General features: G+C 35.6%; 1 protein-coding gene across 4 annotated transcripts in view; it reads right to left on the reverse strand.

The window, feature by feature from the left end:
• The window catches only part of PCSK6 (proprotein convertase subtilisin/kexin type 6), a 280328-nt gene that overhangs the window by 133838 nt on the left and 125244 nt on the right, over positions 1 to 21246 (reverse strand). For all 4 annotated transcript variants that reach the window (XM_074234241.1, XM_074234240.1, XM_074234239.1 and 1 more), the window contains 2 exons: positions 12846 to 13018; positions 5955 to 6167 (listed from right to left, as the gene is read on the reverse strand). In XM_074234241.1, coding sequence (XP_074090342.1) covers positions 5955 to 6167; positions 12846 to 13018 — 386 coding nt within the window. The remainder of the gene's footprint in view (positions 1 to 5954; positions 6168 to 12845; positions 13019 to 21246) is intronic.

Here is a 21246-nt window from a genome sequence, read left to right on the forward strand (position 1 = left end):
ATGAGTTTATAGATTCAAATCTAAAATACTGCTTTCATGTACAAGGAAAAATCCCTATAAGTGGAAGAGGATAATTGATGAAAACTGAGGACATTCAAGGTATATTCAAGGTAAAAAACTATTTCTAAAAACCCAACATAGAATAGTATCCTTCCCTCACTCCATTTACATATGAAAATTGCATTTGTCAACAAAGTAAAATCATAAATTTTCAGCTGTGGAAATGACATCTCTAGTTCATCAGCCTGGAAATTGAGAACCAGAGAGATTACATCCATCCTGGGCAAATTAATATTAGTAAATGTTTCAACCTGCTTATGCCCTTCAGGAAGCTTTCCCTTAACCCCTCTAAATTCTAGTAGTTTCCTCTTTTCATTATTTCCTTTTTATTCTTTTTTTATAACTTGGTGTATATATATATTTGTTTACATATTATCTCTCTCATTAGAAAAGGCACTGTCAGGGGCAGCTTGGTGTCAAAGTGGATAGAGTACCGGGCCTGGAGTCAGGAAGACCTGAGTTCAAATCCTGCCTCATATATTTAATGATTACCTAGCTGTGTGACTTTGGGCAAGTCACTTAACCCCACTGTCTTGCAAAATTGAAAGAAAGAAAGAAAGAAAGAAAGAAAGAAAGAAAGAAAGAAAGAAAGAAAGAAAGAAAGAAAGAAAGAAAGAAAGACAGGAAAAGGGATTGTCTTTTGCCTTTCTTATATCCCCATTATCCTGACACATAATAAATGTTTGTAGTTTGATGGATTTCTGCTATCCTTTGGATTATTTGTAAAGTCTAATGTTTCTGAAATTTTAGTTTTCAACAATTCATAGTTATATAACACCTTGTATAGTTATATATGGTGTTATAGAAATGGGATTTATGGACAATGAGAAGTTGGGAATCACTTAAAGCATTCCAAAACTTCCCCAAAGTCCAGGTCACTGACCATCTATAGCACTTACCTAAGATATATATTTTGCTGATCTATCTCAACTGGCCCCTATCTAGGTTTATGGTACTGTCTGCCCAGCAAGAATTTTTTTTTGATTGTGTCCATATTTAAGATCACTATCTTTCTTACTGCAATGGATTTCCTGAAAAGTTTTGAGGAATCATAGTCTTGAAGTAATTGTTACAATGTCATATTTGGATAAGAACATTTAGGAAACTTCATCATCATTAGGGAATCTTTCTTTTGCTTAGATTTTTCCATATATCTTCTATGACAGTGATGATTATGTAACAGATTTCTACGGTATAACATAAAACATTTTAATGCATCATAAGGATACAACTGCTTTTTGAAGTGCTAGGGGCAGGGATTAAGCTGATTACTTTCCAAGGGGGTATAAGTCATTCTCAGGAAGTATTTAAAGAGATGACTAAGTAGGCATGGAGGTTGATAATTAATCAAATACGATAGTGGATCAATGGACATTACAGATGTAAAGTACTTTTACAGACCTTAAAGCACTAGTGACGTACTAGGTACTATTATTTTTCAATCATTTAAAAAAAAAACATTTTTAGAAGCAGAGTGACTTGCCTAGGATCACACAGATAGTAAATATCTGAGGTCGGATCTGAATTCAGTTCCTTCTGACTCCAAAAGCTGGTGGTCTATCCACTGTGTCATTTTGTTGCCCCTCAGTCACTTTTTAATAATAAAAGAACAATCTATTATCTTTTCTAACATTTTGTACAAATAAATTAGTGAAAAAATAAAATATTTAAGAAGTCCTGTTTTGGAAAGTAATAGAAAATCTGCCCCAAGAGTTTATTAAACTGCCTTTAACCCAACAATGCCATATTACTCTATTTCCATAGATAATTAAGGGAAAAGGAAAAGAACTTATATATACAAAAATGTTTATAGAAGCTTTCTTTGTGGTGGCAAAACCTGGAAATTATGGGGATGTCCATCAATTGGGGAATAGCTGAACAAGTTGTGGTATATGATTGTTATAAAATACTACTGTGCTCTAAGAAATGATGAGTTCAGTGACTTTGGTTGGTTGATCAGTTCTCATCCATCATTATTGAAGAAGACCAAAATGATATCACTATGTTTGAGTATGTACGACTGTGGCTCATCAGAACAATATGAGCTTGGAATGCTCTACCACAGGTTGGGCACAAATAGTCCATGTGAACGCCTGAGGTGAGTACTCTAAACTTGTGGATGTCACATTTTCTTTGAGCTACTTCAATTCTGCCCTTCTCATAGAGAGCAGCACCCTCACTGATGAGGGCACACCATGCTGGATGGCCCTGTAACAATGTCTCCCATTCTGTGCAATCAATTCTAAAGATCTTCAATGAGACTTTCAGGATGTTTTAGTATCGCTTCTTCTGACTCCCTTGTGAGCACTTGCCCTGTGTGATTCTCCATAAAATAGTTTTTTGGGCAAGCATACATCTGGCATTCTAACAACACGTCCAGCTCATCGTAGTTGCACTGTCTGTAGCAATGTTGGAATGCTAGGCAGTTTCTCCTGCCAGGTGATCTTCATATCTTCAGACAATTTAAATGTAAGAGATTCATTTTCCTGACATGATGTTGGTAGATTGTACAGGTTTCATAGATGTATAGCAATGAGGTCAACACAATGGTTCTGTAGACCTTCAGTTTGGTAATCAGGTATTCTTGAATGCCTACCAAAAGGAGTGAATAACAGGCTCATGACAATGAGATTGCCATTTCTAGGAAAATGTCATGCTACCATCATCAGTACCTATGCTCCCACCATGACAAACACTGATGAAGTTGAAGAAAAATTTCATGAAGACCTGGAGGCCCTTATCAACAATGTACCAAAAGAGGCCAGGTTTATAATTTTGGGTGACTTTAATGCTGGAGTAGGTTCAGATTATCAGATGTGGCAGGAAGTCTTTAGGAGAAATGGAGTTGGGAAAAATTTACCTAAATGCAATAAAACTGATGAGAAGGTCCAGTTTGCTCCAGCAAGAATGTTGACTAGATAAGTTTTGATTGCAAAACCTACCCCAGTTTCATGGCATTCCCTTTCACTGTGGCCACTCCAAAAAATGTATATCCAGCTCCAACTTCAGGAAGCTGGCTTTCACTTGCCAGTTTTGTTTCAATCAGGGCTACTATTTGTATACCATACCTGCTGAGTTCTCTTGCAACATGAGCTGTTCATCTTACAGGTCTATTGGATCTTGTGTTGTCTATGAGTATGTGCTTCTCTCCCTTACTTTCTTTCGGAGCCTCCCAAATACTGAGGTAGCTCTGACAATGCATATGTCAACTTCATTGTCAATATGTACTTTCCTGGAAAGGACACTGCCAAGGTAAGTGTGGGTGCATGATCTTCTGTTTGCAGATGGTTGTGCACTCAATGCATCCTCTGAAGCTGAGATGCAATGAATTATCATTGATTCTCCCCTCTTTGTGCTAACTTTGGCCTAACAATTAACACCAAGAAAACACAGGTGCCCCATCAGCCAGCACCACACCATCCATATGTGGAACAATTTGTTACAGCAAATAGAGAAGTTTTGATTATGGTGGACAAGTTCACTTACCTTGGCAGTGTCCCCACACCTGTTGCTTTGTGACTTGCTGTCACCACAGGACTTTGAGGAATGGTTTTGAGAGATGTCTTTTGTTGTGTGTATAAATTGGATTTAAAAGAGGTAGAACAGCATGAAGTCATCCATCTTACTCTCTCTTACAGAGTCATCATGATCCAGCATAGCAAGACAGTCAAGACAACTGGTGATGGCTCTGGATGCAGTGGATGAGCTTGGCAGGATGTCCAACCAAGCTCTTAGCGCTCTGAAGCACCTGCTTTAGCAGACTTCATGGGCATTGGAACAAATTATTCTCCTCCACCCATTCCACCAGTGGAAGATTACATGCTTGGGGTAGACACCCTCCACTATTCACCAATGAGTCTTAGACTCCTTGGCTACCCTCAACCTGGTTTAGCCTGCCTGCCAAAATGGTTTACTGGGGTGGCCAAGCTTCAGCTTCTTGGAGGCACAGGTCAGAGTTAGGTGGCTCAGGTGATATCAAAGGTGGAAAGTAGCTCTGAAAAGGGCTCAGCAGCCCTCACACCAAGATACTAGTCTTCCTTGAACACACCCTACATCTTAGAAAAACAGAAAGACTGTGAAATGAGCAGAATCAAGGACATTGAATATAGTAACAGCAACATTGTTTTAAGAACAACTTTGAGCAAATAAGTCATTTTGACTATTCTAAATATCCAAATTAACTGCAAAAGGACAGATGAAGGAAGAAGCTATTTGTGTCCAGAGAAAGAACTGATATTATTAGAAGTATGTATAGAATCACACACACACACACACACACACACACACACACACACACACACACACATTTTTTCTAATAGTAGCCAACATCAGGGTTAGAGAAAAGGAAGGGAAAAAAAGGAGAAAAGGGGAAAAAAGAAATATACATGAAAACATTAAAAACCATAACAAGTGGTACATAATATATTAGCAGTTTAATATGCAAACTTTTTTATTATGTTATGTTATAGAAATGCTTGGTCTATTCCATAAATTAAAAATTAAATAATTTTTTAAAAGAAGTGCTTATTTTATTCAAAATACTATTCTAAGTGCTAGAGATATAAACAGAAATGTAAGGCAGCCTTGTTTTCAAGGAGCTCATGTTCTAATGCAGAAGAGAGCACATAGACAGTTTCGCCTTCAAGTAAAATGGAAATATTCTATTGTCCTAAGCATACAGCAGCAAAGACAATGTCATTAATGATGATGTCCTTAATGTCCTTTTCACTGACAAAATATATCTGTATGTGACAGTGCCAAGGATTTTGGTAGCAAGAACTTCCTTTTCTGGGTCTTCAGTTGGAGTGGCAGCAGACTGCAGACTGCCAGACTATATCTCCATTAGGGGGGGTAGGTTCCTAACATGATGACTGAGGGTACTTGCTATTCTCAAAACTCTTTTGTTCAGGGTGCCAAATATTAATTTTTTCTGTTTATGATAATTTGAAAAAAGATCCCCAACTTTCTCAAAATTTTGTTTCTTTAGCAAAAAATTCTTCCATATTTGATTGGTTAGGTACAGTTTTTTTTCCCCAAAAAACCCTTCCCTTTCTTAAGTGACCTGGTCAATTTTTTACAAAATAAATTAGGTTCAGAGGGGTCAGAATCTAAATGGGTAGTTCAAGATATTTGTCCCTGTTCAAAAATAGATAACTATAAAAAGATAACTAGGTCTATTTCTACTTTGAATTGATTTGTTGTCTCTTTTGGCTTCATGTACAAATAAATACTCTTGCTACTGTTTGATATATTTGGATTTCATATTCAACTCTCTTTAGGATTGTTTTCTTCTATTATTTCATGTGAGGTGATACATTTTAGTCTTCCATTATTCTCCATACTGTTTTACACATGTCTAAATAGTAAAGGTGTTGACCCTTGGCTGCCAAGTTTTTCTGCTTTACAAGGAGATTGTGTTCTCTTAATGAGGGAGTTCTTGCATGATTTTGGTCTCTAACCATGACAATTGTTTTGCATAGGTCAAGTTTTTTAACAAATAGTATTTGAACTGCTGTCTTAATTTCAGTCCACTGTTTTTTTCTTTATTGTGGTTTTTTTGTTTTTACCTAAGTTGATAGTTTATTTAAATTTCTATTTGTTAGATTTTTGGAAACCTTAAGGATTTTATTATGTTTTTTCATTAACATCAAAAAGAAAAGTCCAAGAAAGTAAACATAAATCTATTTTCTTCTTACCTGAATTCCTATGACTTACCTTCAAGTTTAAATAGTTAATTCTGAGGTAAAATGAAGTACTGATGACAGAAAAATATTCTACTCTCCCCATCTGACATAAAGTACCAACTGTTTTTCTCAATCAAAGCCAGGGTGGAAATTTTACAAATCATTTTATAAGTTCTTTAAGTAGATTAGAAAGAAGCACATACAACTTACGATTTTTCCTTCATAAAATGCTCCACTGCTGTAGGTTGTAGCCAATGTAGAAGCACATTCTTCAAGATACCAAGGTTTATAACCATTCTCTGTGGTACTACTGACAGAAATAGTGTATATGCTATTGGTGTAGCCATCACAGGAGCAGTAGTCACCTTCTCTTCCTCCATTTCCTGAAGCCCAGACAAAGATGGAACCTAAGCCTTGGCGACCCTAAAATGGGGGAAATGAGGGAAGTTACTTACTGAAGTTACTTACTGAAATAATGCAATAATTCTATTCTAAAATCTCTAGTAGTGGTTTCTAGTAAAAGAATTAGAATTTCTTATTTCCATTCTGATGCTCCTCTATACCTCACCTACTTAAAATATAATATCAAAAGCATAAAGAGGCAAGATGAACATTTTGTATTCTAATGATTTTTTTTTCTTGAGGAAACAGTCTCTATAGAAAAATGGAGAAACATAACCAGACCTTTATAGTCTCAAAGCAAAGATGTAGGTTTTCTGTCATCACTTTTATTAACTTTTGAAAATCTATTATGTTTTGAACAGATAAGTTGTCAATTATTACTAAATTAAATCTTTTTAATTAAGCATTTAAATAGAAAAATAGAGTTCTGATTCTAAATTAGTCTCAACAAATATCACAGTATAGTAGTTATCATGATGAACTTGGAGTCAGTAAAACCTGGGTCCAAATTTCTCTCTGATCCATGCTAGCTAGCTATGTGACTATGATGACTTACCCTTCCTATGCCTTCAGTTTCTCCATTTGTGAAAAATGACAGGATTAGACTCAATTATTTTTAAATTCTCTTCTAGCTCTAAAACTAGGATCTTATTAAAATATTTGAACATTTTAGAAAGAAAAATATGCATTCCCAAAACATAAAAAGGGGGAAATGATTTAGATATGGGAGAGCTCACATACCCTTTGATCCAACAATACTAGTATTATAGAACTGTTTCCAAGAGATCACAAAAAGGGCAAAAAACTCACAAGTACAAAAATATTTATAGCAACTCTTTTTGTAGTGGCAAAGAACTGGAAATTGAGGGGATGCCCATCAATTGGGGAATGACTGAACAAATTGTGCTATATAAATGTGAGGGATTACTATCATTCTCAAAGAAATCATAAGGGATGGGCCTTCAGAATAACCTTGAAAGATTTGCAAGAACTGATGCTGAGTGAAATGAGCAGAACCAGAAGAATATTATACTCACTAACAGCAACATTGGGTGATTATCAACTATTCTGGACTTGTCATTTCAGTAGTGCAATAATCAAAGACAATTCTAAAAGACTTGTGATGGAAAACATTATCCATGTCCAGAGAAGGATCTGTGGAGTTTAAATGTAGACCAAAGGTTACTATCTTCAGTTTTTAAAAGTTGTCTTATATACTAGGTTTTTTCTTTCTATTTTTTTTCTCCATTTTGATTTGATTCTTCTCTCACAGCATAACTAACATGGATCTATGTTTAGCATGATTATATAGGTATGGACTTTGTTGGATTGCTTTCTGTCATGGAGAAGCAGGAGAGAAGTGACAGAGGGAAAAAAATGTAAAACTCAAACCTTGTAAAAAATGATTGATAAAAAAGAATAAATAAAATATTAATTAAAAAAAGGAATGTGAGATCTGTCTTTAAAGAAACAAAAGCTGTTTTCTATGTGGCTCTGCATTGTCCCTTTATGGCCTAATGAAACTAAAACACAACCATACCAGATTCAGAGAGGAAAACTTAGGTATATTTAGTTCATTGTATTTATTATCTTATTATATTTAAGTTTTTTCTTTTAAAAAAATGAAAACAATGAAAATGATATGTTATTGGCAGACTTTAATAATGTAATACTACTCAAATCATATAGGATTTATCTATGAATACAACTGTTCTAGCAACCATTTTAACTATAAGAGAATGGTCAAACTAACTGAATTGACCTAAAAGAAATAATCAAATTTTTTTAAAAGTCCCACTATTCAGCCACAACTGCTCAGAATCACACCATTAGTCAGTACAAATCACTAAAATCTTGGCCAATTCTTGTCATTCAGAAACAATAAGTTTTCCAGATCAAATAGCTAAACCCAACTGAATTAGAGGTTAAGCTATATGGTGAAGTAGAATGACTGTCCCTAATTTTGGTTAGCCCACTATTAGGGTTGGAGACAGTTTTCAACCTCAAATATAAAATTCTGTTTCTATTTTAAGCTGATGTCATTTTGAGACTGTACTCCTGGCAGGAAATATCAAAATCTCATTCAGAAAATTAAAGTCAATATCTACCAGGTAGATCTTTCCATGCAGTGATCCATAAGCTAGTTGTATTTATAGATCAACTGACCTATCATGTTATTTATTTTTATCATTCTTAGTACTTTATCCAGTAAGGAGAGAATATAAGAAAAATTTATTCCATCAGCATGCACTCTTTCTGCATGTGTTACTACACTATAAGGATTCCTTTCTAAATTTAAAAATTGGGTTTGTCAGACATGATTTTAATAGTCAGAACAGCCAAGACCTGAGTTGAATGGCTATTCATAAATTTCTGGCAAGTCAACCACTTGGAACAATGTACAAAATAATAATGATGCTGCTGGAGATGATGGCAGCTGGCACTAATATAGTTCTTTAAAGTTTGCAAATAAAGTTTGCGTTACAATGCTAAATCATTTGATCTTTACAACAATCCTAAGGAATTAGTGCTATTATTATTTCATTTTTACAGATAAGGAAACTGAAGCTATGAGAAATTATGGGACTTGCCTAGATCACATAGCTAGAAAGTGTCTGAGATTGAATTTGATCTCAGGTCTTCCTGACTCCATAAAACAAACATTTGTGCATTGATAGATTCTCCAAAGAGTTAAAAATACCTTAACTTAGTTTATCCTCAATACTCCAATTCAAGAACTATTTCCTGCTCATATTTTATGACACTGAAAATTATCATCCCCTTTCCAACATATGTTTAACAAAGTTGTTTATAAAATACTGTCATTTTGACAAAGTAAAATATGTATCACTTCTATTACAATGACAGTCAAAATGATCTAAACAATTATATATATATCCTGGCCAGTAAACATCCATTAAGCACAGGCATGTGCTAAAGCACTGGAGATAAAAAGAAGGGCAAAAACAGTCTTTGCCCTCAAGAAACTCATAGTCTAATGGAAGAAATTACATACAAACAATAAATATATAATATATAAATAAATATAAACATGTGGACACATATGTTTATATATCTATATACTATCTCCAATTTACATTATATATAATATATATGGGCATGTGTATATATTTACATATCTTTAAAGAGTAACATGCATACTTTTGTACATATTCTTATACTTATAAATGAATACTTTTTAATATAAATTGGAGAGAGAGGGCACTAACATTAAGAAGAATTAAGAAAGACTTCTTGTAGAAGGAGAAAAATTTTTTTAGAAGGAGAGATTTTAACAGACTTGACAGTGGAAGTCAGAAGGCAAAGAGGAGGGAGAGAAAAAAAGCCAGCTTATCCTATTACACATTTAAATAGAATTCTGTTTACTAATTTCTCAGTGTATGCTTATTACCTGTAAATTCACAAATATTTCAAAGCACAAGTAACTAATATACGTATTATCATGGATTATAGCTTCAACTGCTTAGGGTAGAATATGAAGGTTTCAGATGAAGAGTAAACCCTACCCTTGAACTTGAATATCCTATTCATTAAAGCCACAGCACTGACCTACTCAAAACCTCCATCAGTTTGTGCCTGTGAGCAGAAGAGTTCATCCATGAACTCCAGAGCTCTGCTGCAGAGGTCTAGTAAACAGCTGCCATCTGTTAGCAGCTCCGGCAATGTGTGGCCTCTCCCAGCAGAATGACAAATCTATACATGTGGTAAAGCATTTTGGGATGCCAAACCATTCAGAAGAGTTTTTATTTTAGGCCTAATAATGAATTTAAAAGTTTTCCCATCCATATCACTACCATTACCTCATACCAAAGAAAGAACTTATGAAAAAAATGGGAGTGGGATGAAGAACAAACGGGAGTGGTGATGTGGCTTAAGGTCTTTAAATTTGTAAAAGAATTTTCAGTGGTTAGTTTAGAATGCTTTGTTGTAAGGGTCCCCACACAGGACATTTTACTTCAATTTAAATGAACTTTAAAAATCATATACTTCCAGTCTGTTATTTTACCTTGACAAAAGTTGCAGAACTAATTAGATGCAGAGGGCTTAGACCCTAGATCTTTTGTGGTCTGATTCCTAGGACCAATATTCTTTCCCTTAGATCATGATCCCCCAATAATTTTGGAATTCCAGAAATCTGTGCCAGGCACATTTGGGGGAAACTGCTTGATTCCATTGGAAACTTCTCTACTTTCCTAAAATGATGAAAATACAAGTTGGCCAAGACTCTGCATACCTAACCATTTTTTTTGTCCTGGAGGGGGAGATGAAGGGAACAAAAATAATACATTATTTAAACTTTCTATCCATCCATGTACATTGTGTGCTTTTATTTTTACTGTTTGCATAAGCCTAATCAGAAATTTATCTAATATTGGAGTCCATAGTATTAGAGGTCTCTTGAAACAATCAAAAAATGACCTTTCCTGAAGTCTTAGAACTTCATATACTTATTTCTATACACATGACAGTAGGAAATTAAAACATTAAAAGCAATACTTCCTACCTAGGAAATGGAACCACACACTGGGAAGATTAATCTAATTGGGATTGTTTAATTCCTCTGTCTGATGCAAATAAACTCATAGATTTCTAGGCATGCTGAATGAAAGACTGTAATTTTTTCTTATACTGTACATTTATACATTTGCTAGTGAACGTTTTATGAAGCTGCTAAATTTTTAAAATTGAAATGTAATCTATTGCTGTAGTTTTGAATTTATAGAGGCATGGATTTGGTTTTCCTTTCTCTATGCATTTGATGTCACAAAAATCTAAGTGTTCTCCCCCTGAGGGATTGTCCAAAGAGTTATGTACAAAGGCAATGGGAGATGAATTCCCAATCTTAGTCAATCATTTCTGAAGCACAACTAATGCTCATCTCTCAAAGGTCAAGCTTCAGAATAGAGGCAGATCCAGTGACTAAAGGGAGCTTGATCACGTGGCCCAGGTGAACAAAAATATTTGAACTCAACATTTAATTAAGTACCTACTATGTACAAAGGACTCTGTGAAGGAATCAAATGGAATCACATACTTTTAAGTTCAAAGTAATATTAGAGATCATCTACTCTGAACTCTTTTAATAAATGAGGAAACTGAGGTAGACAAGAAAGTCAAGTGATTCGCCCAAGGTCATATAAGCTTAGAAGACTCAAGATATGAACTTAAGTCTTCTTGACTTTAAGTCTGGTCTTCTATCCACTGAGTCAGCAACTTATTTAATAATCTTAGGACATCTGCCAAATCTGAAGAACCTCTGATTTCACATAGATAGTCCTTTTATATCCATAAGCCAGCAAGAAGTCATACCCACATCCTGAGCCCACCAGGAAGCTGCATCAAAGGTGACCTGACTTGAGTCTTTGTCCCCTGGGGAGCCTGATTCCATTACACATGGTCAGTTAGGGGCAGAGCTGGAATTAGAATCAGGTCTCCTGCCTTCCAGTGCTCTTTCTCCTGTGTAAGACCATCACTCATAACTCACTGGAAGAAATTGTGATGTTTAGAAGTTGAAATAAGGATTTAAAAAAGGGAGAGAATATGAGAATTGGAGCTGAGTTTTTATTCCTCTAAAAATTATTTTGCTTCTCTAAAATGTCTCAATGAAAATAAATATCAGAGTCCTCTAAGTATCTTATAAATATCAAAGTGGGCCCAGTCTATATCAAAAAGCAAGAGGCAGGAGAATGTAGGACTTTTAAAGGCAAAATCTATTACATTCATCTTTATGTGCTCCAGACCACAATAAATATTTGCTGAATTGAACTCACACCCCTCAGATTGCTGCAAGTTTAGAGCCTGCCTTATCAATATCCTGATTTATCTAATGACAGTATCTATTTAAATAAATACTACCTTAATGTAAAGGGAATTAGAAGGGATCAAACCCAAACATAGACTTTTTTACAAATGAAGAAACAAAAGCTAGAGAGGATAAGAGGCTTGTCTGAGATTATATAAGTAGCAATTTTGTAATTGTTTGATTATTTAGTAATGCCTAACTCTTCATGACCCCTTTTGGTATTTTCTTGGCAAAGAAATTGGCATGGTTTCCCATTTCTTTCTTCAGCTCATTTTAAAGATGGGGTACCTGAGGCAAATAGAATTAAGTGACTTGCCCATGGTCACACAGCTAGTAAATGTTTAAGGCTAGATTTAAATTCAGATGTTCCAGACTCCTGGCTCAGTGCTCTACTGACTGAGTCACCTAGATACCCTTAGTAACAGTATAGCAGAGTTTAGATTGGAACTACAGTCTTCTGACTCCAAACCCAGAAGATTTTCAGTATACTATACTGTATCACCCTAAAGAGTGACCATTCTAAATTATGGTTTCCTACTGATGATGGAGTCACTAATTGAAGATAACATATTGCTATTTTCCCTTAGGTCTAATTAGAAAACTTTCTATGTGAGCAAGCTTCTTAGGGCAGACACACAAAACCTGACGTTGCCCATTTTACCTAAGGTCTACAAATCTGTGGCCTGAATTTAGAGTCCCTCTGCCTAAACTTCTGAGTGGCTATTTTGTAAGACCACAATTACACACCTGCTTGCACATCTACACAGTATGGCAGTCAAACTTAATGGGGTTATTTGCACTGGAGACATTTAAATCTAAAGAAAATGAAAGACCATCAGTGGGAGAGCTATTCTCCAGCACACTGTTACCCACACCTTTTTAATGCCGTATTCAAAAGCTTGTTTGGCCAAGCGGCCAGGACCATCCACCGTCTTTCCATCGTCATCTGGTCCCCAGCTCGCACTGTAAATGTCAATGTAATTGGGTCTGATTCCAAGTGACTTCGCTTCCACAACATCTGTTACATCGCCATCTAACATACGAATGCCTAAAAGCATAAAACAACATTAGAAGTTAGTGCTTCACAGCTTTTATGAAAGTGCAGTGATTACAATCAAAGGCCTTTGTGAGTGACTGTGGTAAATGGAAAGGCTTACAAAGTCCCAAACAGCTTAAAACAATGACACTGTGTGTACTCTAATGAGTTCCCTATAATGAATTTTTTTCAAAGTTATTTTGGAAACCTTTCTTCCCTTTCTGCACTGGTAAATTTGTTCCTAGATGTGAAAGAATTAAAATGGCACCTCAGGCCACACTATAAAGTATTTCTAATACAAGAAAGAAGCAAATAAAGCAAAACAACTTCAAAATTTATAAGTTGGATCTTGTGCTGATCTGTTGATCAAGTTTTCCCTTCCCACTCATCCCCAACTCACAATTCCTATATCTATAAATATCTATAAATAAGATGCTAAGATTTTCCAATTATTTTAACTGAAATCAATTCTCTAAATCCCCACCCCCCCAACTTAAATTCATGATTAATCGAGACAGTTTTTATACCTGCAAAATATCAAGCCATCTTCTCAATGTTCTGGTAGCAGACCTATCACAGAGGGCTGAGGGACTACCCAGCATCTCACTTATATTAGTATACCTAAGTGGCACAGGGGCAAGAATACTGGATTTGGAGTCAGGAAGATCTGAATACAATTTCTGCCTCCTAGCTGTCTGATCTTGGGCAAGTCATTTAACCTCTATCAACTTTAGTTTCCTCATCTGTAAAATGGGGATAATAATAGGTCTAACTCACAGAAGTTTTGTGAAGATCAAATGAGTTAACATAAATCAAGTGCTTTATAAACAGTAAGGTTCTCCATAATTGCTAGTTACCATTATTATTATTATTATTATTATTATTATTATTATCTATTTTTATTAGGGTGAACTATCATCAAAACTGCTAGGGAGGGTGGCTGGGTGGCTAGGTGGCATAGTGGATAAAGCATCAGCCCTGGAGTCAGGAGTACCTGGGTTCAAATCTAGTCTCAGACATTTAATAATTACCTAGCTGTGTGGCCTTGGGCAAGCCACTTAACCCCATTTGCCTTGCAAAAACCTAAAACAAAAAAAAAACTGCTAGGGAAAGCAGTTTTCCTTGTTACTGTCCAAGAAGAAATATAGACAGAAATTGGTGTCCCAACCCACATCTCCTATGCTTTTCATTCCAAAGAATCTACTCTTCTATTCTATTCTCTAGTTGTTCTTTGTCTCATCATTAAAAAAGGAAATAATGTCTTTTTTGGTCCAAACTCAATCCCTACCCATTTCCTCATTCAATCAACAGATTCAACATTTATTAAGTACTAACTAGCAAATAAATCATCAATCAAATACAAAGGCAAAAAGAAAAAGTAACTACTTTAAGAAGCTTACATGGATCAGGGAGAAAAACTTATATGTACCTTTATAAGTGAACACCAAACATATATAAAGTAAATATAGACTAATCTAGGAGGGTAATACTAGCAGCTTGGAAGTTAGTTCAGGGAAAGACTCATCTAGAAGGGGTTAGACTTTTTTTTTAAAAGGGGTTAGACTTTGAAGGGAATAGGAATTTTAAGATGCAGCATTGTGGTGGGAGTATCTTCTAGAGATAATGGAGGGATGGGACTAGAAGAGAATCAGAGACAGAAAGAAGAATAATGTTATTAGGTTAAAAGCCAGTAAACTTGTTTGGTCAAAGATTGCCACTGAAATTTTCCTCTGTAGGACAATGACATGATTAGGCTTATACCCTAGGAATATCACTTTAGTAGCTCAATGGAGGATGGAATGAAGAGGAGAGAAATGGGTCTGGAAAAACAATTAAAAAGCTACTGAAAGAGAGGAAAGAGATGTGGAATAGAATCAATAGGAAACTGATTGGATGCTGGGTTAAGTGAGAATAAGGAGTTAATTATGATTTCCAGTAGGGGACTGTAGGGATAGTGGTTGCCTAGGCAGAGAAAGGAAATTTAGGAAGGAGTGGGTTTTAGATTTTTTAAAAATGAGTTCTGTTTTGGACATACTGATTTTTAGATGTCTAAAGGGCATCCAGTTGTCAGTGTCCAATGGAAGTTAATTATGGGAAATCAGAGCTTGGGCAAGTAAATATAAGAGGATGGGGGGGCTGAATAGAGATAATAATTGAACCCATAAAATCATCAAAAGTAAGGGGACAGAGAGGGATGAGGAGGTCCAGAATAGAATGCTAAGGTACCTAGAGGGCAATACACAAATGATGATTCAGCAGAGGAGATTGAGAAGGATTGCTCTGACACATGGAAGGAATGTGAAAAATCAAAGACTTAAAAAATGTGAAGATAATAGGCAATTGCATCAAATGCTGCAAAGGCTAAGGACTGAAACAAAGTCAATGGATCTGGCCATTAAGAGAATACTAGTAACTTTGGAGAGAGCAGTTTTAGTTCAGAGATGAGGTCAGAAACCAAACTTTAAGACAATTAGAAATGAGTAGGAGGAAAGTTAGCGGAGACAAGGAGAACAAATAGCTTTTTCAAGTAGTTTAGCTATGAAAAGAAGGAGCAATGGTGAGGGTTTTTTATTGCTGTGGTTGTTTTTAAAAGATGGGGGAATCCAAAATTTGCTTGAAGGCAGAAGGGAAAACAGAAATTAGAGAAAGCAATTGGGAGGAGCGGCTAGGTGGCACAGTGGATAAAGCACCGGCCCTGGAGTCAGGAGTACCTGGGTTCAAATCCAGTCTCAGACACTTAATAATTACCTAGCTGTGTGGCCTTGAGCAAGCCACTTAACCCCATTTGACTTGCAAAAACCTAAAAAAAAGCAATTGGGAGAAGGGAGGATAGGTTCTTGGGGGAGATGTGTGAATGCAATGGAAAAGATAGAAAGGGATGGGATCAAAGGAACATATTACCTTGATCAGAAGATGGGCTGCCTCTTCTGCTGACTGAAGGGGGAGACAAGGGATTTTGAGATGTTGAATAGGGGAGAAGGGGAAGTTCATGGTGAATAGCTTCTATTTTCACAATCAATTGTAAGGCAAAATTTTCTGCTGGGGCTGAGGTGGGGCAGAGAGAGGGATGAAAAAAAAAATTTTCCTGTCTATAAGAACTTACAATCTTCAGTGATTCTCTAGATTGACCTCAACAACCTGGGTACCTTGCCTGGGTGTCCTGGTGTACAACCCTAACATACTTGGTTCAACTCTGTCTGAAATAATGAATTCTCCCATGAAAAGAAAATTTAAAATTCAACCCTGTATTAGAGTTAATGAGCAAGTATAAAATTTAAAGAAGAATTTAGACTAAAAATACATTATTTCATTGGTAAAATGTTAAAATTTCTTAAACTTTCTGTCTAGCAGGAGGACTAATTAGCCTAGAAAAAGATAGCAATACAAGGGTATTAGTGAGACAGGAATACATACACTATCATCAGAGAACAGAAAAGAATGCATGAGAAGCAGTATAATGGATTGTCATGGATCTGAAATCAGAAGCAATATATGGGTATTAATGAGACAGGAATAAACACTATCACCAGGGAACAGAAAAGAATGCATGAGAGGCTGTTAATGGAAAGTCATGGATCAGAAATCAGAAGACCTGATTTTAAATCCCAGCTCTATTTATCTATGCAATCTTGGTCAAGCCCACTTAACTTCTCTAATCCTCAGTTTCTATATCTAATGATTTCTAGAGTTCCTTCTAGTCTTAAATACTCTCTGAATCTCTTAGAGCCTAGATTTAGCTCTCACTTAACAGTGTTCTCCAAATTTCTCGGATCACATATCCCTGCTAGTAAATATCCCAAGTATGTCAATATTTACTTATATATAAATTACATGCAAAAGTACTGAACTAATACTTGTGTATATTATAACACTTACACAAAAACATAGAAAATTAAAAAGATGATACAAACATGAAATAACATTTGATTCTAGAATCAATAGACAACCTCTAGAGTTTATTGCCAAGGGAGTGACATGGTCAGACCATACTTCAGGAAAATAACGTTGGATTAGGAGAGATGAGGCAGGGAAACAAATTAGAAAGCCACTGCAAAAAAAAAAAATAATAATAAATAAAAGGTGCTAGAGATTGGTCTTGGTAAGAACAAGATCTGGCAACTGACTAGAAATGTAAGGTAAAGCAAACCAATAAATAAAGATGGTGATGTGTTAGACAACCTAGGGGACATGGGGGCATACTCTACAGAAACAGGGAAGTACAGAAGAGAGTTCAGTTGGGAGGGGGAGAAATAATACAATGAGATCAGTAATTCAAATTGAAATTTTTTCATACCAGCTTGTTCTATGGGACTCATTGAGTTCCATCCAAAACAAAAGATAGGGTTGAAGAGTTCATAGGATCATCTTGAAGTTCCTATCCTAGAGTGCAAAGTTTAACCTCAAAGAGCATGACTTAGGTATTTTAGGGAACAGGGAATATGGGTGTGCTACAGATATGGGGGACTATGGTGGGGGACAATGGATTTTTCCAATATCACTGTATGATTTCTGACCTGGGAAAAACTTAGGTTATAATTCCACTGACAGGGAGAGGCTGGGATCAGAATGGGGGATTGTAGTGAAAGCTTTCACAAGAATGGTGGACAGCAAGGGACCAAGAACAGGGAAATGTTGAGGTACAAGGGTAGGTGAGGATTTGTTAGAGAGAATTCCCACAAATTACTATTAGGGCAAGGGTGGGATGTGACCAATTTTTCCACTTTCTCATTGGTTAGTTCCCAAACCTCTTGGCAAAAGTTTATGTCCCCAATAAGATCTAGTACAGCCCTAACTTTGGAGATCATTCCCTAGAGATATACTTAGCTTTCCCCAATAACCAAGTTCCTGAGGAATTAGCTGTTAATTAAATCCTATTTTTTCACTGACTTAAATTATAATTCCAGAGACACTCTATCTTCATTTCTGATTGATATTCAATTGGCTGTAGTCCCCAACACATTAGTTTTTACATCCATCAGCCCTCTAGCCACTCTGTCAAGTTGTAGTTAATGATTTGTAAAAAAACCATTTAAATGGATTCTGTGTAGAAGACATTTGCTATTTAAAGAAGTTCCCAAATTCACTTTATAAAAAGAAAAAAGAACTTAAACTTATTGATTTTGGAAATTGACATTTCCCTAGGTATTTCTTAAATGAAGAATGCTATAATACTTTAGAAGCATATCTATAACTTTTTGTACTATGTTCTCCCAGCCAGTGAGGTGAATGACTGGTCCATGGAAATGCTGGCAGCATTTATGGGTCCAAGAAGTCCAGTAAAACATGGGTCAAAGTTACTGAAACAAGTATATTCAGAAACTAGTCACAAGTCTTGATTGCTGGGTTCTCTGACTAAAAAATTCAAATAGATGGTAATACTACTTGAAATGAATTGTGGGGGGAAAATCTATAGCAAAATAATTCCCAAGGCCAAGGACACACAGATATCATAAGTTCAACAATTGTGCCATGGGCCATTGAAAAGGTGTCAGCCAAATTGCTTATGACTTGTGATTGAGGAGCAAGCTAAACCCATTAGAAGAATAATCTTTTTATAGCTTGGAGGCCTTGAAAGAAAAGAATCAGGGCAAATAAATTTAATTTCAGGATCATCATTTTTCCTCCTGGTACTCAGACATTTCTTTACCACTTTGGAAACTGATTTCAGACCCTTGTTACCTTGAGCATCTGGGCTCAGATGGTTAGTCAGTTAGACTATTAAAAGTTAATTCCATTTTTCCAGGTTATTAAGATGATAGTGACATATTTGATACTGCTTCCTCAGCTGTCTGCTCCACAGGAAACTTCCATCAGCTCTGGAAAGAGGGTTCTGTCTGGTTGTATTTATACTGAATCCTATCCCATGATAGGCAATTAACAACTAGAAGAAAAGAATACTCTTGGAGAAGCTTGGTTCAAGATCTGATTTAGCAACAATGATAGGTCAGTTGAGCATTTGGAAGATAACTACATCAGAGGGGCTAGTTAGGGGGGTTGAAGAGTTCATAGCATCATCTTGAAGTTCAAGTAAGTAAGGTTAAGAAAAATACATTATGAAAGAAAGCAGTAGATGTCAGTGAGATGACAACTCTCTCCCATCTGTCTTACCTGACTTAAGACAATATGTTTCTATACAGGGCAGACAGCTACTGTGTTTCCATTTTATTGGGCAACAATGACACTGTTCCAGGTCCAGAAACTTTTCATATCAATTTTCATATTTTTTATATTCACAGTTTCTTATTTTTCCTTTCAAACATAGAATGGTGGTTGTCATATTATCCACCTAAGTTCCTAAGATCATTTGACAGAATCATAGATTTAGAGATGAAATGGCCTTCAAAGATCATTGAGTCCAATTTTACAAATAATAATAACCTTTATATAGATCTTTAAGGTTTGTAAAGCATGTTATGCATGTTGTCTCATTTGATCTCATTTTATTGTGTCTCACTCTTTGTCTTTGGGATTTTCTTGGCAGAGATACTGGAGTGATTTTCCATTTCCTTCTCCAGCTCATTTTACAGATGTGAAAATAGAAGGAAATAAATTAAATGACTTTCCCAGGGTCACACAGCTGATAAATGTCTGAGACCCGATTTGAACCCTGGAAGATGAGTCTTCCTGACTCCAAGCCTAGCTGCTCCTATTTTCATTTTACAATAAGGAAACTGAGACATAGAGAAGGTAAGTAACCTGCCCAGTGACACACAATTGTCTGACATACAATTTGCAGGGCAAAAAATGTAGCCATTACATTACATGAATGATGATATTTCAGAGCGACTCAGTGCTTTATGTCTCTGGCCGATTTTCACTAAGGAAATCTAAGTTGGTATTAAGGCAGATTCTTTCTCAACAGGAAATTCTATTCATGTTATGAATCCCCTTCTTGATCAAAGAAAGAATGATTTGTGTAAAAGGAGCACAGAATTTAGAGCTAGAGGAAATCTTAATGATCATCTTGTCCAAGCTTGCATTTTACAGTTGAAGAAAATAGAGGATCTAATAATTGTTTAAATGACTTAACTAAGGTCATTTAGCCAGTAAGCAACAGTTAGGATTCAGGCTAGGTTCTCTCATTCTAAATATAGTGCCTTACTCATTACACTACTGCTTTAAAAATTAAAATATTTTGAGGCAAACTGAATTTTTGGTAAATCTAATCACATCTTAACTATACTAAGATAGCTTCAAAAATTAAAGGAGCAGTTTTAGTAAAACAAAGAACCCTTGAACTCTGGTCTTCCTGACTCCAGTAGAAGTATTTAAGAACAGTAAAAACTTTGTCTTAATAATTTATTATTTATGTAAATTTTGACTTCCATATGATGAGTCTGTATGAAGCACGGTAAACCTGTTATTGTTCAGTCACTTTAGTTGTGTCTGATTCTTCATGACCCTAATTTGGAATTTTCTTGCAAAGACACTGGAGTGGTTTGCCATTTCCTTCTCCAGCTCATTTTATAGATGAGGAAACTGAGGCAAACAGAATTAAGTGATTTAACCAGTTTCATACAGTAAAGTATCCAAGGCTGGATTTGAATTCAGGAAATCTTTCTGACTCCAGGTCTGGCACTCTTTCCATTGCATCACCTAGTCTACTAAACAGTACTAAAAATCATAGGATTTCTGAACCTTACCCTAACCATCCTATCCTGTTTTTCCTCCAAGATAAATCCATTCTGAGTTGAGAGAATTCCAGGGCAGCCCATTAGTCTGGATTTCCAAATTCATTAAACTCTCTTTTTGTTGAACTACTGAAAAGCACAGCAGCTATTCACATGATTCCTACAAAGGTTGTACCCATGGACCACCAAATCTATCTTAGATTATATGAGTCCAAAAACAGCACAATTAGTAGACAGACTATTACAAGTCCAGTCTTGAATCTTCTTGGATACAAATACACAGAACTGTGTACAAATCAAAAATTTCAAAATAGGAACTTAAAGACAGAATAATCAGTTAATCTACAGATGACTATGGCCTAATTCTAATTACCTGTTTTATAAAGAGCCTCTTTGATGATTTTAAGACTTCTAGGTCTATAAACCATGCATCTTTTTAATGAAGCATAATTTTTTTTGAACAGAAACAAATAGCTTTTAAGAAACATTTAAAAATATATGGAAATAAAAAACTAAGGCAATTCACAAGTATCTGTTTCTAATTATCATTTTTCAAAGTTTGACTGATATACCCTAAAGCATAATTTATTTGGATTTTAATGAAGCATA

Source organism: Macrotis lagotis, chromosome 4 (assembly GCF_037893015.1).
Source record: "Macrotis lagotis isolate mMagLag1 chromosome 4, bilby.v1.9.chrom.fasta, whole genome shotgun sequence".
In the NCBI taxonomy this organism is placed as follows: domain Eukaryota; kingdom Metazoa; phylum Chordata; class Mammalia; order Peramelemorphia; family Peramelidae; genus Macrotis; species Macrotis lagotis.